At 43.1% G+C, this 14,887-nt stretch overlaps 1 protein-coding gene across 1 annotated transcript in view; it reads left to right on the top strand.

Annotated features, from left to right (window-relative positions):
• Window positions 1–14,887, top strand: part of RFX6 (regulatory factor X6) — a 78,356-nt gene that overhangs the window by 31,391 nt on the left and 32,078 nt on the right. The window contains exons 6-7 of the mRNA XM_061626306.1: window positions 7,407–7,484; window positions 9,039–9,066. Coding sequence (XP_061482290.1) covers window positions 7,407–7,484; window positions 9,039–9,066 — 106 coding nt within the window. The remainder of the gene's footprint in view (window positions 1–7,406; window positions 7,485–9,038; window positions 9,067–14,887) is intronic.

Genomic DNA, 14,887 nt, shown 5'->3' on the forward strand with positions numbered 1-14,887 from the left:
AAATTGAGAACCTGTGAAGTGCAAAGGAGCAATATGTATGATATACAGACATTGTGAAGGATATTGTTTCATTGAAATCTGCAAAACATGAAGCCCTACATTTGGTGGAATAGTGTTCTTCAACCTTGGGTTCCTAGATGTTGTTGGACTCAGTCTTCTCCCAAAAAAGGGTCTATGACCCTCCCGGGAAACACAAAGTAGAAGGGGCAGGATTGGAGCTTGAGATTGATAGACAAACAGTCAAGGAATACCTACTCACTTTGAACGAGTTCAAATCGGCAGGGCCCGATAAACTGTATCCTGGAGTATTGAAGGAACAGGCTGAAGAACTCTCAGAACCGCTGTTTATTATCTTTGCGAAATCGTGGAGAGCTAGTGAAGTGCCGGATTACTGGAGGAGAGCTAATGTTGTCCCTATCTTCAAAAAGGGCAAAAAGGAGGAACTGGGGAACAACAGACCAGTCAGCCTAACATCAATCCCTGGAAAAACTCTAGAGCAGATTATAAAGCAATCAATCTGTAAGCACCTTGAAAACAATGCAGTGACTACTAGGAGCCAACATGGATTTATGAAGAACAAATCCTGCCAAACTAATCTTATCTCATTTTTTGATCGGGTAACCGCCCTGGTAAACTGTGGGAATGCTATGGACACAATATATCTCGACTTCAGCAAAGCTTTGGACAAAGTGCCCCATGATATTCTGATTAGAAAGCTAGCTAAATGTGGGCTGGATGGAACAACTATCAGGTGGATCCACAGTTGGCTCCAGAATCGTACTCAAAGAGTGCATATCAATGGTTCCTTCTCAAACTGGGCAGAAGAAACGAGTGGGGTACCACAGGGCTTGCTCCATTAATGACTTGAATGAGGAGGTAGAGAGCACGCTTATCAAATTTGCAGATGATACAAAATTGGGGGGCACAACTAATACCATGGAAGCCAGAAACAAAATTCAAAGGGACCTTGATAAGCTGGAGCACTGGGCTGAAAACAACAGAATGAAATTCAACAGGGAGAAATGCAAAGTTCTACACTTAGGAAAAAGAAACCAAATGCACAATTATAAGATGGGGAATACTTGGCTCATACGACATGTGAGAAGGATCTTGGAATTGTCGTTGAACACAAGCTGAATATGAGCCAACAGTGCAATGTGGCTGCAAAAAAGGCAAATGCTATATTAGGCTGCATTAACAGAAGTATAGTTTCCAAATCATGTGAAGTACTAGTTCCCCTCTATTCAGCGCTGGTTAGGCCTCATCTTGAGTACTGCATCCAGTTCTGGTCTCCGCACTTCAAGAAGGATGCAGACAAACTGGAACAGGTTCAGAGGAGGGCAACAAGGATGATCAGGGGACTGGAAACAAAGTCCTATGAGGAGAGACTGAAAGAACTGGGCATGTTTAGCCTGGAAAAGAGCAGACTGAGGGGAGATATGATAGCACTCTTCAAGTACATTAAAGGTTATCACACAAAGGAGGGCCGGGATCTCTCTTCGATCATCCCAGAGTGCAGGACACAGAATAATGGGCTCAAGTTGCGGAAGCCAGATTTTGACTGGACATCAGGAAAAACTTCCTAACTATTAGAGCCATGACAATGGAACCAATTAGCTAGAAAGGTAGTGGGCTCTCTGACACTGGAGGCATTCAAGAGGCAGCTGGACAGCCATGTGTCGGGAATGCTTTGATTTGGATTCCTGCATTGCACAGGGGGTTGGACTTGATGGCCTTATAGGCCCCTTCCAACTCTACTATTCTATGATTCTATGGCTCCAACCCCCATCATCCCCAGCCAGCTTAGCCAGTGGTCAGGGATGATGGGAATTGTAGTCCAACAACATCTGGAGACCCAAGGTTGAAGTGAACAGTGAAGCAGAGCATAGAGGCAAGCCCTCTGTTACCATATATGGTGCCTTCAGTGAGATCCAGTGAAAGGGCTATGCATATAAATGCATAAACGTCTGAGATCAGATGAGATTAGGTGCTTTCAGGTGGTATAGCCATAGGCAAATGCATAAGCAAATAGGCCCTATATGTAACATCTGCCTGTCACAAAAAAGGTGTGGTGGGTATTATTATTATTATTATTATTATGCCAAAAAGTGGTTTCCAAGTAGTTTAAAAAGTATAAAAAAGTTACACAGATATTAACATATAAACATCTATAATTACAATACACAGTAAAACAATCCGTTAAAACAGGAGGAACTTGTGGTCCTCCAGATAATATTGAACTCCAGCTCTCATCAGCCCCAGTCTGCATGGTCGATGGTCAGGGATGATAATGAAGGGAGTTGTAGTCCCACAACATCTGGGAGGCCACATCTGCATTAAAACAACACAGCAATTAAAACAGGAGCCTCAGGGTGAGAGATCAAGGTAATGCATGTGTAAACAGGTGCATCTTCATAAAGGCTTAACTGGAGCTCACTCCAGTGGACATATATTAGGATCCAAAGTGTGAGCTGGACTTTCCTTCCAATGACATGGGCTTTACAACTGAAGCATTAAATAGTTAAAATGTCACTAGCACTTTAACCTGATTCAAATGTTAATTTCAAATGACTTGCTGACTTCAGTGGTATATCTGCTTGCAGTGACAGGATCCTTCTGAGGTCATTCCCTTTCTCATCAGAAGGCACAAACAGTAAACTTAACCTTACATATTCCAACACAGAATGTTATAAAAACCTAATCTATGGGTACTTTGGCTAATGAAGTTCTTCAGTTTTCATATAAAAAGGGACATTTCCAGATGTTAAAAGAAAAGCTGACAAATCATCTGGCAGCCGTTCACCAGCTCCCTGGGTCTCTGGCAGTGGTCTTTCCGATTACTTGCTCCTGACGTCTTTAACTGGAGATGTCAGGGATTGAACACGAGCCCTTCTGCATGCAAAGCTTCCCTCAGTTTCTCCCTTTTTCCATCTTAAGTACTTTTAATCTCCAGTTCTTCACATTTCTGAAGCAATTTGCATTTTTTTAAAAATAAATCCCTATAAAAATGTGTCATTTTGGTGTGACTTTCTCATAATAAACACATTTTTGTATGCAGTCCGCACATGTGAACTTAGGATTTGTTGTCCCAAGGTATACCTCCTCACGTTGAACTGCATTTGCCATTTTGAAACCTGTTTGCTCAGTTTGGAGAGATTCTTTCGGACAGCGGTAGCCAGCATGGTACCCTCCAGAAGGTTTGGGCTACAACTCCCATCAGCCCCAACCAGCATTGCTAGTCATCAGGGATGTTAATAATTGTAGTAGAAAAAATGTGGAGAGCACCTTGCTGGCTTTCCTTGCTTTTGAAGCTCTTCTCAGTCCCGTTTTGTTTTTATCATCCCTGAACAATGTTGTGTCATCAGCCAATCTGGCCACCTCACCGGTCATCTCTAACTCCAAACCACTTATGAACAAGTTTAAAACCACCAGTCCTGATACATATCTTTGGGGGACTTCTTACAGCCTTCTGTGGTGAAAACACTCAGTTTCGTCCTGCTCTCTGCTTTCCTCCTATTTAACAAGTTACTGATCTAAAGAGGGCCTGTCCTTTTATTCCATGAGTGCTAAGCTTGCTTTAGTGAGGGACTTGATTAAAAGTTTATTTTAAAGTCAAAGTACACCAGGTTCCTCGAGCCATAGCTAAGCAGGAGCCACAGCCTACAGGTTCAGTCCATGATGTTCAAGGATCTAAGTAGCAGAGTGCAGAAAAATTGTTTGAGAGACCCTAAAGAGACACTTTCAGTTTCAGCAAAGACTACTGTGCTAGAGGGATGAATGCAAGGGACCACAGCTCAGTGGCTGAGCGCATGCTTTGCTTGCAGAAAGTTCCAGTCTCAGATCTGGCCTTTGCAGTTTAATAAAATGACAAAGTAGGAGGTGATGTGAAAGATCTTTGCCTGACACCTTGGAGAGCCTTGCCAGTACCAAACTAGTTGGACAAAATGCCTGGCCTGGTATGAAGCAGCTTCCTAAGATCTGAGGACTGACTCAGTAAGGCAGGTTCTTAGGGCCATACTAGATAGCAGGATAACCATGGAGCTGTTACCCAAAGTGGAAGCTGTGTGCCTAGCCCATCCTCCTATTCCCTAATGTCCTAATGTTAAAACATCATTCATTTCCCCACCCTCTGCTTGTTATCTTTGGTTGTTGGCAGCTGGGCTTGGGAAAGGTAAAAAATAAGCTGGACCAGACATGATAGAGGGGAATATTCCCGTATGTTGTGGCTGACCTATGGGCACTAACGGTAGTCAAACAGGAGCTAGAAGACATAGCCTGGGATTTGGTAGCCAGGAGTGAGAGCAGGAAGCCAAGCCAAAACCAGTAACTTTATTTATTTAAAAATCATTTGTTGAAATATTTTTAAAAACTGCCCTTCATCCTTCTGGATACCAGGGTAGTATACAATAGTTATATTAAAATGTAACACCTCAACACTACAGAACTGCAATCAATAAAAACAGTTTAAAAGAGCAGTTAAAACAATAGAGCATGCCAACAGGATAACCAATGCTTATGATTATTTATTTATTTCATTTATGACTCTCTTCCCATGAGGCATCCTGAAGTGACTGATGATATAATAACATACAAAAACAGTTACATATATTATTGATTACTTTATTTATTTACTTACTGAATTTATATCATACCCTTCCTCCCGAAGTTAAGACAATTGCATCCAGAAAAATAAACAATTGTGTCGTATATGTTTTATACAAAATATAAACTACACACACAGAGAGGTTTTTGGCCCTTAATCTGAAGGGCTTTAGGTATCAATGGCTTCTTTTCATGTGGCAGGTCTTGCAAGACCTGCCTTTATTTCTGCTGATCTGTTAGGTTTTATTTATTTAATTATTATTTGATTTATATCCCACCCTTCCTCCCAGCAGGAGCCCAGGGCGGCAAGATTGTGTTGTATTCATTCTTTTAATTGGTTTGTTTGTCATCATTGGTTTTAAGCTTATTATTGCACATATATGTGTATATATATATGTGTATATATCATTTTCTCACATAAGTAAAATCTCTGCGCTCACTCTCTCTCTCTCTCTCTCTCTCTCTCTCTCTCACACACACACACACACACAGAGAGAGAGAGAGAGAGAGAGAGAGAGAGAGATTAAAATAACAACAGCACATATATAAAGTCAGTTCAGGTCCAATACAGCTACCAAGTGGGATAAAGAACTCCACTTAGAAGGCTTGTTGAACGCCGAAAATGCCTGGCCAAATAAAAAGCTTTCTTTCTGTTGCCAAAAGCAGTGTCAACACCAGTCATACCTCTATGGGGAGGGCATTCCCCAGTCATGACATCACCATAGGGAAGGTTCTCTCCCTTGTTGCTTACTAGTGCTGTGCCAAAACTAGTGCCTCCAATTGCTGAAACATTCTCTTCTGTGAAAGAGGCTTCCATTTTTTCTGCATAATTCTCAGGATACTTGAAAATTTCTCTAGAATTTTGGTGGGGATATGGGGTTGTGCTTCTTATTGTGAGGTGGCCGAGAATGGTATGTGTGTTTCCTTTCCATTAAACAATTCTGTGGCTTGCCCTGCTGCCTGTGTTTCCTGATTTGAAAATTACTGAAAATGATGTCTTCCCGTGAGTGTTAATTGATGCATGAGAAGCTGGGGAGGCTGACCTCCGAGCACCTGAACTTGGTGGGCTTGCTGGTTTTGTTTTTAAAGAAAGTCCTTCCTTTAACACTTTAAAAAAAGTATTCCAACACTAATTTATCTAAAACTGAAAATAAGACAAAACAACACTGAATACTTGTCAGTCAAACAGAGGGCAGCCTCCTCACCATCCTGTTCTTACAGGAAAGCCTAGCTGAGGATGCCATGGGGATTTCAGCAAGTGCAGGCATCTGGGAAAGCTGCAGAATATAGAACACTGGAGATATGAAGTGAATGCATAACCAGTGTAGCTCTTTTAGAATAGGGGTAATATGATTCCAATTGGCTGTGCCAATTAAAATTCTGGTCACCACATTCTGCACTAGTTGCAGCTTCTGGCTTCTCTTTAAGGGCAATCCCATGTATGTGCACTGCATTACAGTAATCCAACTGGGAGCTTACTAGTACATGGATCACTGTAGCCACACCTCAAGAGACAATGCTGGATCAAAGAGTTACACCCAAGCTACATATCCTTTTGGGAGAGATGAAATCCCATCTAGAAGTGGCTGTACAACTATTTCCCAGACAAAAGGACCACTTACCCACAGTGCATCCATCGTGTCAAGATTCAACTAGATTTTATTGGCCCTTGATCATTACAAAATCCAGACATCAATTCATCATTTGCACACCCTCTCCTGACTCATATGGCAGTGAGAAATAGAGCTGGGTGTCATCAGTTTACTCCAAACTCTCTGATGATCTCACCCCGTAGCTTCATAAACCCACTGGGATAAGATAGACTCTTGTGGTACCTCACAGCACAAGTACCATGTGGATGAACAGGACCCCCCCTCTACTTTCTGAAAATGACGCTGCATGTAGGAGTGGACTCACTGTGCTCCCAATCGACAGGGATGGACCAGCAAGAAATTATGGTCTTCCTCAAAATAGACCAGTTGAAGTTCCTGGAAATGACTAACAGGTTCATTAATTTCAGTGGGTCTACAACCCTATGGTTTCTGCTTAGTTTATGCTATCAAAAGTTGCTGAAATGTCAAGGACCACAACCTCTCTGCCTGTGTTCCAATAGAAGTCATCCATGAGGGCAGCCAAGGCTATTTTGGTGTCAAACGCAGACATAAGTCTAGACTGAAATGGATCTAAAGAATCCACTAAATCATCCAAAGGCTCCTGGAGATGAACCACCACCACCATTGTCTTGAGTATTTTGCCCAGTTAGACTACAGACTATAGTTGTCACTTCAGCATCTCAGTCTGAACAGAAAGTTTTTATTGTTCTGCTAGGTGAGTGAGCCAGTGGTCACTCTGGATGGGTAGATTCAAAATAATCTTTATTGCCCATGAAGTACTCTAATTGGTAGCTTGGTGGTTCACCATATAGGGCAGCAGTTTTCACACACCTGGATTCCTGTTTTAAATGTTGATTCCTCCTAACAAAATGACCACCATGATAGAAACTACTCTCTAGTTTTGCTTGCATTTGCTTATGGGCCTTAGGGAAAGACAAGTACTCCTTTCTCCAGAACTTGGGTAAATCTCTTATTGCACAATGTTTTGGGGTCGTTCATCGCATTGGCAAGTCATAGCCTTTAGTCTGAATCCTGACTTTTAAAAATGTAATGGCAAAAAAATTTCCTATGGATTATCTTGTGGGACAGGATTACTGAAACATGACTATATAATGAATAATAAAGAAATAAAACATTCTGGTTTAATAGCATGTTTAAATAATTTGTTGGGTTCCTCCCCTCCCCTTACAGATATCACTATTATGGAATTGGGATTAAAGAAAGCAGTGCATACTATCACTCTGTGTATTCGGGAAAAGGTTTGACAAGGTATGATAATAAGAACTTTTGAAATATAGCTGAGATATTGTTGGATGATGTTCAGAGAACAATTTCACTTAGGGCTAGTTCACACATGAACATACGTTTGATTTTTCATCACTTGATTACTATACTTTTGAGGCATTCACCTGAACATGCAGATACTCGAAGTGTGGACAGGGGCAGGGGAGTTAAAACAAAACATCTTTAAAATCTCCTTAAAAACATGTTTAAAAACAATTCCAACACAGATGCAGACTGGGATAAGGTCTCTACTTAGAAGGCTTGTTGATGAATATGATATAGAGATGACATGGAGATGACGCTCCCTGAAGACCTTCCCTGAACAATATGTAAAGGACAGAAGCTATGGAGGATGCAATATGTGTGAGGACATTGAGGATGTGGCTTGTGTCGAAGCTCCTGCCCCGTCTACACTTTGAACATTTGTGTGTTCAGGCAAATGTCTTTGTTTGCTGCTAGCTACTACTGACTCCACTGAAAAAATAATGTGATTAGCCATTCTGGGACTGAGTTAGGGTGTTTCAAGATAGAGGTTTATTGTGGAATCCATGCTGCTCATGCACAGTATGGTGGTGCTGTCATCAAAATGCCAGATCTTTCTGTCTGTCTGTCTGTCTGTCTTTTTACATTTAATCCAGATTTCCACTGAATGCAGAAAATCTGTTAAACAGAAAATAGGAAAAGTAGCCCTCAATAATCCACAGTCACCACCAGCATGGACGTTAGCTTGCACATTGGTTTTGGTGGGTGGTTTGTCATATGTGTGGTGATGTTTCAGTCTCTATCACTATACTGCTACTTCTCCTTCCTCTTCACTTGAGCACAGTATAGCTATTTTATTTTTGGCAGCCCAAACAATATGAGTGTGTATGTTTCAACCAACTGCTGCATACTGAAGGCGGCACCAGAATTTCAGCAACCCAGTTCAGAGGAGATATTCTCTCCAGTGCCCAATACATCTAGAAGATAACTTTGGAGACTGTCGTTGCAGGGCAGACAGTAGGACTTTTTTTAAAAAAGAGAGAGAGAGAGAGGTCTTGCATACAACCACTTCATCTGAATTTAGGTGTAGCTAAATATAATTCTTGTACAAGATCACTTAATTTTTTTTTAAAAAAGAACAAATGTAAATGGGTGTTGCCCCGCCCCCTGAAAAAACCACAAGCTTTCATTTTGTCCATTGTGAAACACAACTAGCTTCCCACAATTACTTCTGCTTGCCCTGCAAAGTCCAGCACACATTCAGCTCTATATAGACATTGTTATTTTTTTGGCATATTTTCCCCTAACCTTCCCTCTCACTCATCATTTTACCCCTTGGATTTCCATGTTTTCTTTCTTCTCCCTCCAGCCCTCTCACTTTCCCAAATCAGAGAAATCAGGCAGATGATCTGCATTTTATTTTTAAGAATGTTAACAATCTCTCTCTCTCTCTCTCTCTCTCTTTATATATAAATATTACTGTATTACTAGTACATTTATCAACATTTCCTAAATATTACTTCCTAATATAAAAATGAAGTATCTTGGTTTTCAAAGGTTTTCTGGAAGCAAGTTGAAGAATGAGGTGAGTAGTATGTCTTCTGTTTTCTTCGATCCGTTAGGTATGAATGCATTTGTAATGGTGGGAACAACAGTCTTTGAAATTTGTGCAGCGAAATCCCATGAAGTCCCGGTCATGTCTTTATACACCTTTTGAAAACTGGAAAATGCATTCTTTTGATCCAGAAGGGGGAATGAATCTAAAATAGAGATTTTTATGGTTTAATGCAGAAGTCAGTGATCTGCAATCTAATTTCAAATGTCCTCTGTAAGCAAATAGTTGAGATCACTGGCAAGTGATCTGTCCTTTTCCTGGTAATTTGCTGGACAGGAATGGAGAGAGAGGATGGGGATATCATAAGAACATAAGAACATAAGAAGAGCCTGCTGGATCAGGCCAGTGGCCCATCTAGTCCAGCATCCTGTTCTCACAGTGGCCAATCTGGTGCCTGGGGGAAGCCCGCAAGCAGGACCTGAGTGCAAGAACACTCTCCCCTCCTGAGGCTTCCGGCAACTGGTTTTCAGAAGCATGCTGCCTCTGACTAGGGTGGCACAGCACAGCCATCATGGCTAGTAGCCATTGATAGCCCTGTCCTCCATGAATTTGTCTAATCTTCTTTTAAAGCCGTCCAAGCTGGTGGCCATTACTGCATCTTGTGGGAGCAAGTTCCATAGTTTAACTATGCGCTGAGTAAAGAAGTACTTCCTTTTGTCTGTCCTGAATCTTCCAACATTCAGCTTCTTTGAATGTCCACGAGTTCTAGTATTATGAGAGAGGGAGAAGAACTTTTCTCTATCCACTTTCTCAATGCCATGCATAATTTTATACACTTCTATCATGTCTCCTCTGACCCGCCTTTTCTCTAAACTAAAAAGCCCCAAATGCTGCAACCTTTCCTCGTAAGGGAGTCGCTCCATCCCCTTGATCATTCTGGTTGCCCTCTTCTGAACCTTTTCCAACTCAAGAATATCCTTTTTGAGATGAGGCGACCAGAACTGTAGACAGTATTCCAAATGCGGCCGCACCATAGATTTATACAACGGCATTATGATATCGGCTGTTTTATTTTCAATACCTTTCCTAATTATCCCTAGCATGGAATTTGCCTTTTTCACAGCTGCCGCACACTGGGTCGACATTTTCATCGTGCTGTCCACTACAACCCCGAGGTCTCTCTCCTGGTCGGTCACCGCCAGTTCAGACCCCATGAGCGTATATGTGAAATTAAGATTTTTTGCTCCAATATGCATAATTTTACACTTGTTTATATTGAATTGCATTTGCCATTTTCCCGCCCATTCACTCAGTTTGGAGAGGTCTTTTTGGAGCTCTTCGCAATCCCTTTTTGTTTTAACAACCCTGAACAATTTAGTGTCGTCAGCAAACTTGGCCACTTCACTGCTCACTCCTAATTCTAGGTCATTAATGAACAAGTTGAAAAGTACAGGTCCCAATACCGATCCTTGAGGGACTCCACTTTCTACAGCCCTCCATTGGGAGAACTGTCCGTTTATTCCTACTCTCTGCTTTCTGCTTCTTAACCAATTCCTTATCCACAAGAGGACCTCTCCTCTTATTCCATGACTGCTAAGCTTCCTCAGAAGCCTTTGGTGAGGTACCTTGTCAAACGCTTTTTGAAAGTCTAAGTACACTATGTCCACTGGATCACCTCTATCTATATGCTTGTTGACACTCTCAAAGAATTCTAATAGGTTACTGAGACAGGACTTTCCCTTGCAGAAGCCATGCTGGCTCTGCTTCAGCAAGGCTTGTTCTTCTATGTGCTTAGTTAATCTAGCTTTAATCATACTTTCTACCAGTTTTCCAGGGACAGAAGTTAAGCTAACTGGCCTGTAATTTCCGGGATCCCCTCTGGATCCCTTTTTGAAGATTGGCGTTACATTTGCCACTTTCCAGTCCTCAGGCACGGAGGAGGACCCGAGGGACAAGTTACATATTTTAGTTAGCAGATCAGCAATTTCACCTTTGAGTTCTTTGAGAACTCTCGGGTGGATGCCATCCGGGCCCGGTGATTTGTCAGTTTTTATATTGTCCATTAAGCTTAGAACTTCCTCTCTCGTTACCACTATTTGTCTTAGTTCCTCAGAATCCCTTCCTGCAAATGTTAGTTCAGGTTCAGGGATCTGCCCTATATCTTCCACTGTGAAGACAGCTGCAAAGAATTTATTTAGCTTCTCTGCAATCTCCTTATCGTTCTTTAGTACACCTTTGACTCCCTTATCATCCAAGGGTCCAATTGTCTCCCTAGATGGTCTTCTGCTTTGAATGTATTTATAGAATTTTTTGTTGTTGGTTTTTATGTTCTTAGCAATGTGCTCCTCAAATTCTTTTTTAGCATCCCTTATTGTCTTCTTGCATTTCTTTTGCCAGAGTTTGTGTTCTTTTTTATTTTCTTCATTTGGACAAGACTTCCATTTTCTGAAGGAAGACTTTTTGCCTCTAAGAGCTTCCTTGACTTTGCTCGTTAACCATGCTGGCATCTTCTTGGCCCTGGCGGTACCTTTTCTGATCTGCGGTATGCACTCCAGTTGAGCTTCTAATATAGTGTTTTTAAACAACTTCCAAGCATTTTCGAGTGATGTGACCCTCTGGACTTTGTTTTTCAGCTTTCTTTTTACCAATCCCCTCATTTTTGTGAAGTTTCCTCTTTTGAAGTCAAATGTGACCGTGTTGGATTTTCTTGGCAATTGGCCAGTTACATGTATGTTTAATTTAATAGCACTGTGGTCACTGCTCCCAATCGGTTCAACAACACTTACATCTCGCACCAGGTCCCGGTCCCCACTGAGGATTAAGTCCAGGGTTGCCGTCCCTCTGGTCGGTTCCATGACCAACTGGTCTAGGGAATAGTCATTTAGAATATCTAGAAACTTTGCTTCTTTGTCATGACTGGAACACATATGCAGCCAGTCTATGTCCGGGTAGTTGAAGTCACCCATTACTACCACATTTCCTAGTTTGGATGCTTCCTCAATTTCATATCTCATCTCAAGGTCTCCCTGAGCACTTTGATCAGGGGGACGATAGATCGTTCCCAGTATTAAGTCCCTCCTGGGGCACGGTATCACCACCCACAACGATTCTGTGGAGGAGTCTGCCTCTTTTGGGGTTTCGAGCTTGCTGGATTCAATGCCTTCTTTCACGTATAGAGCGACTCCGCCACCAATACGTCCTTCGCTGTCCTTCCAATATAGTTTATATCCAGGGATAACCGTATCCCACTGGTTTTCTCCATTCCACCAGGTCTCGGTTATGCTCACTATATCAATGCTCTTCTCTAAGACCAAGCACTCCAGTTCTCCCATCTTGGTTCGGAGGCTCCTAGCATTAGCGTACAGGCACTTGTAAGCAGTGTCTCTCTTCAAGTGTCTTTGGCACTTGTGGTTAGGCCTGTGGTAATTTTGCTCTTCTGAATTTATATGCTGTGCCCCTGCTCTCACAATGCCTACTTCTAGGCCTACCCCTTTTAAAATTTCATCATTTCTTTGGTTTTTATCCCAGGGGGGAGGTTTATTCCGAACCGGACCTTTCTCAGCTCCTGTCGGGTTTCCTCCCTCAGTCAGTTTAAAAGCTGCTCTGCTACCTTTTTAATTTTAAGTGCCAGCAGTCTGGTTCCATTCTGGTTCAAGTGGAGCCCGTCCCTTTTGTACAGGCCTGGCTTGTCCCAAAATGTTCCCCAGTGCCTAACAAATCCGAACCCTTCCACCCGACACCATCGTCTCACCCACGCATTGAGACTGCGAAGCTGGGCCTGTCTGGCTGGTCCTGCGCGTGGAACCGGTAGCATTTCAGAGAAAGCCACCTTGGAGGTCCTGGCTTTCAGCATCCTACCTAGCAACCTAAATTTTGCTTCCAGGACCTCACGGCTGCATTTCCCCATGTCGTTGGTGCCAACGTGCACCACGACCACTGACTCCTTCCCAGCACTGTCTACCAAACTATCTAAACGACGGGCGATATCCGCAACCTTCGCACCAGGCAGGCAAAACACCTTGCGGTCTACACGCCCATCACACACCCCACTGTCTATGTTCCTAATGATCGAATCACCCACTACAAGGATCCCTCCAGCCCCTGGAGATATATCCTCAGCACGAGAGGATAGCTGCTCATCCCCCAAGGAATGGGTCCCTTCTAAGGGATCGTTTCCCTCTTCCTCAGCTGGATGCTCTCCTTCCCCGAGACCATCGTTGTCCATGATAGCAGGAGAGCTATCATCGTTGGAGTGGGACACAGCTATAACGTCCCTGAAGGCCTCCTCCACACACCTCTCTGCCTCTCTCAGCTTTTCCAGGTCCGCCACCTTGGCCTCAAGGAAATGAAGTCGTTCCCGGAGAGCCAGGAGCTCATTGCACCGAGAGCACACCCACAACTTCTGTCCAACAGGCAGATAGTCGTACATGCTGCAGGCGGTGCAAAACACTGGAAAGCCCCCACACCCCTGCTGGCTTCTTACCTGCATAGTTTTGTTTAAGGTTTATTACGTCAATGGGTTGGAGACTGCGGTTTAGTTGAGGTCAGGGAACAGACGGGCAGAGTGGGGGGCCCTGGCCTCCTTGCCCTGCTGCCGAACTCGCTCTGCTGCTTAACTCGCCTTGACGCTTTGTCAGCTGGGGCTCCCTCTAGCTCGTGGAGCAGGCTCCCTCGCTAGGGTGCTCTGACTTTATATGTGTGGCTGGTTCCTCCCAGCTACTGCTGCCAGCCAATGATGTGTTACTTGATGCTGATGGCTATCAGCTGGGGCTTAACTCTTTAGTATTCTCTCAGGCTTCCTTCCTTCCTGAGCGAAGGGCGGGGCTGTTTAAGCTTTTGGCTGCTTTTAATCTAATCAAGGGGCTGCGCCTTCCAGGCAAGTCTTTTGTGTTTGTTGTTTTCCCACCTAGAACAGCCTGACCTTTCTTTAACCTAGGGAAACAGAGCTTGTGGTTGTGTTTCAGGAAGGCTGAAGCTGCCCTTTTTAGCAAGGACTGAGCTGACTCTCTCTCTGTATGTGTCGGTGGAGTTTCCTTTCCCCCCTTCTCTCCGACTGGAATTTAGCCTTGTTTACAGTGTCCCCTGAAGCTTTCCTGCTAGGGTGGTGTTGAAAACTAGCTTTCTATGGGCTTCCTTCTCCTAGGATCTGTCTCCTAAGATATAGGTTCTTTCAGGATTTGGCTCCTAGCTCAGGGTGACCTTGGGCTGCCCTTATTACTTATTGCTCTGAGCTGTTTTACTTCAATTTAATAATGGAATAAATGGGAGCTACTTACCCTCTTTTCGCTCTGCTGCTTAACTCGCCTTGACGCTTTGTCAGCTGGGGCCTTGACGCTTCGTCAGCTGGGGCTCCCTCTAGCTTGTGGAGCCAGAAAGACAGAAAGAGAGAGAGAGTAATCCCACCCACATTTGGCTTTGACCTCACCTACTGCTGGTTACAGGCCCCACCTACAGTCAGCGTGCAGCTCCTCAGGGACAGAAAAAAGGTGCCCACCCCTGGTTTAATGCCTGCTGAGATGATCCTGTCATGCTTGTTTAACTGATTGATTGTTGTTTTATGATACATTTTGCTGTTTAGTTGTTTTGCTGTTCTGGAACATCATCTGAGAGATCTACTATATATTTTGGAAAGTTGTCTATTCTCTATGCATTTGGATGTCTCTTAAGATATTGAAACCAAAGTTTGCATGTTGGTTCCCGAGTTCAAGGAACAGGGTTTCATCTATGCTTGAATATAATTGAATGCCATTTTGAATCAAGATGGCAGACTGAACCTTTCAAAACAGCACATTTTTTGGTTTCTTAGAATTTCCAAGCAAGACTGGGTGAAAGGCTGCTAGTAAGCTATAAA

This window comes from Rhineura floridana, chromosome 4, assembly GCF_030035675.1.
Source record: "Rhineura floridana isolate rRhiFlo1 chromosome 4, rRhiFlo1.hap2, whole genome shotgun sequence".
Lineage (NCBI taxonomy): Eukaryota > Metazoa > Chordata > Lepidosauria > Squamata > Rhineuridae > Rhineura > Rhineura floridana.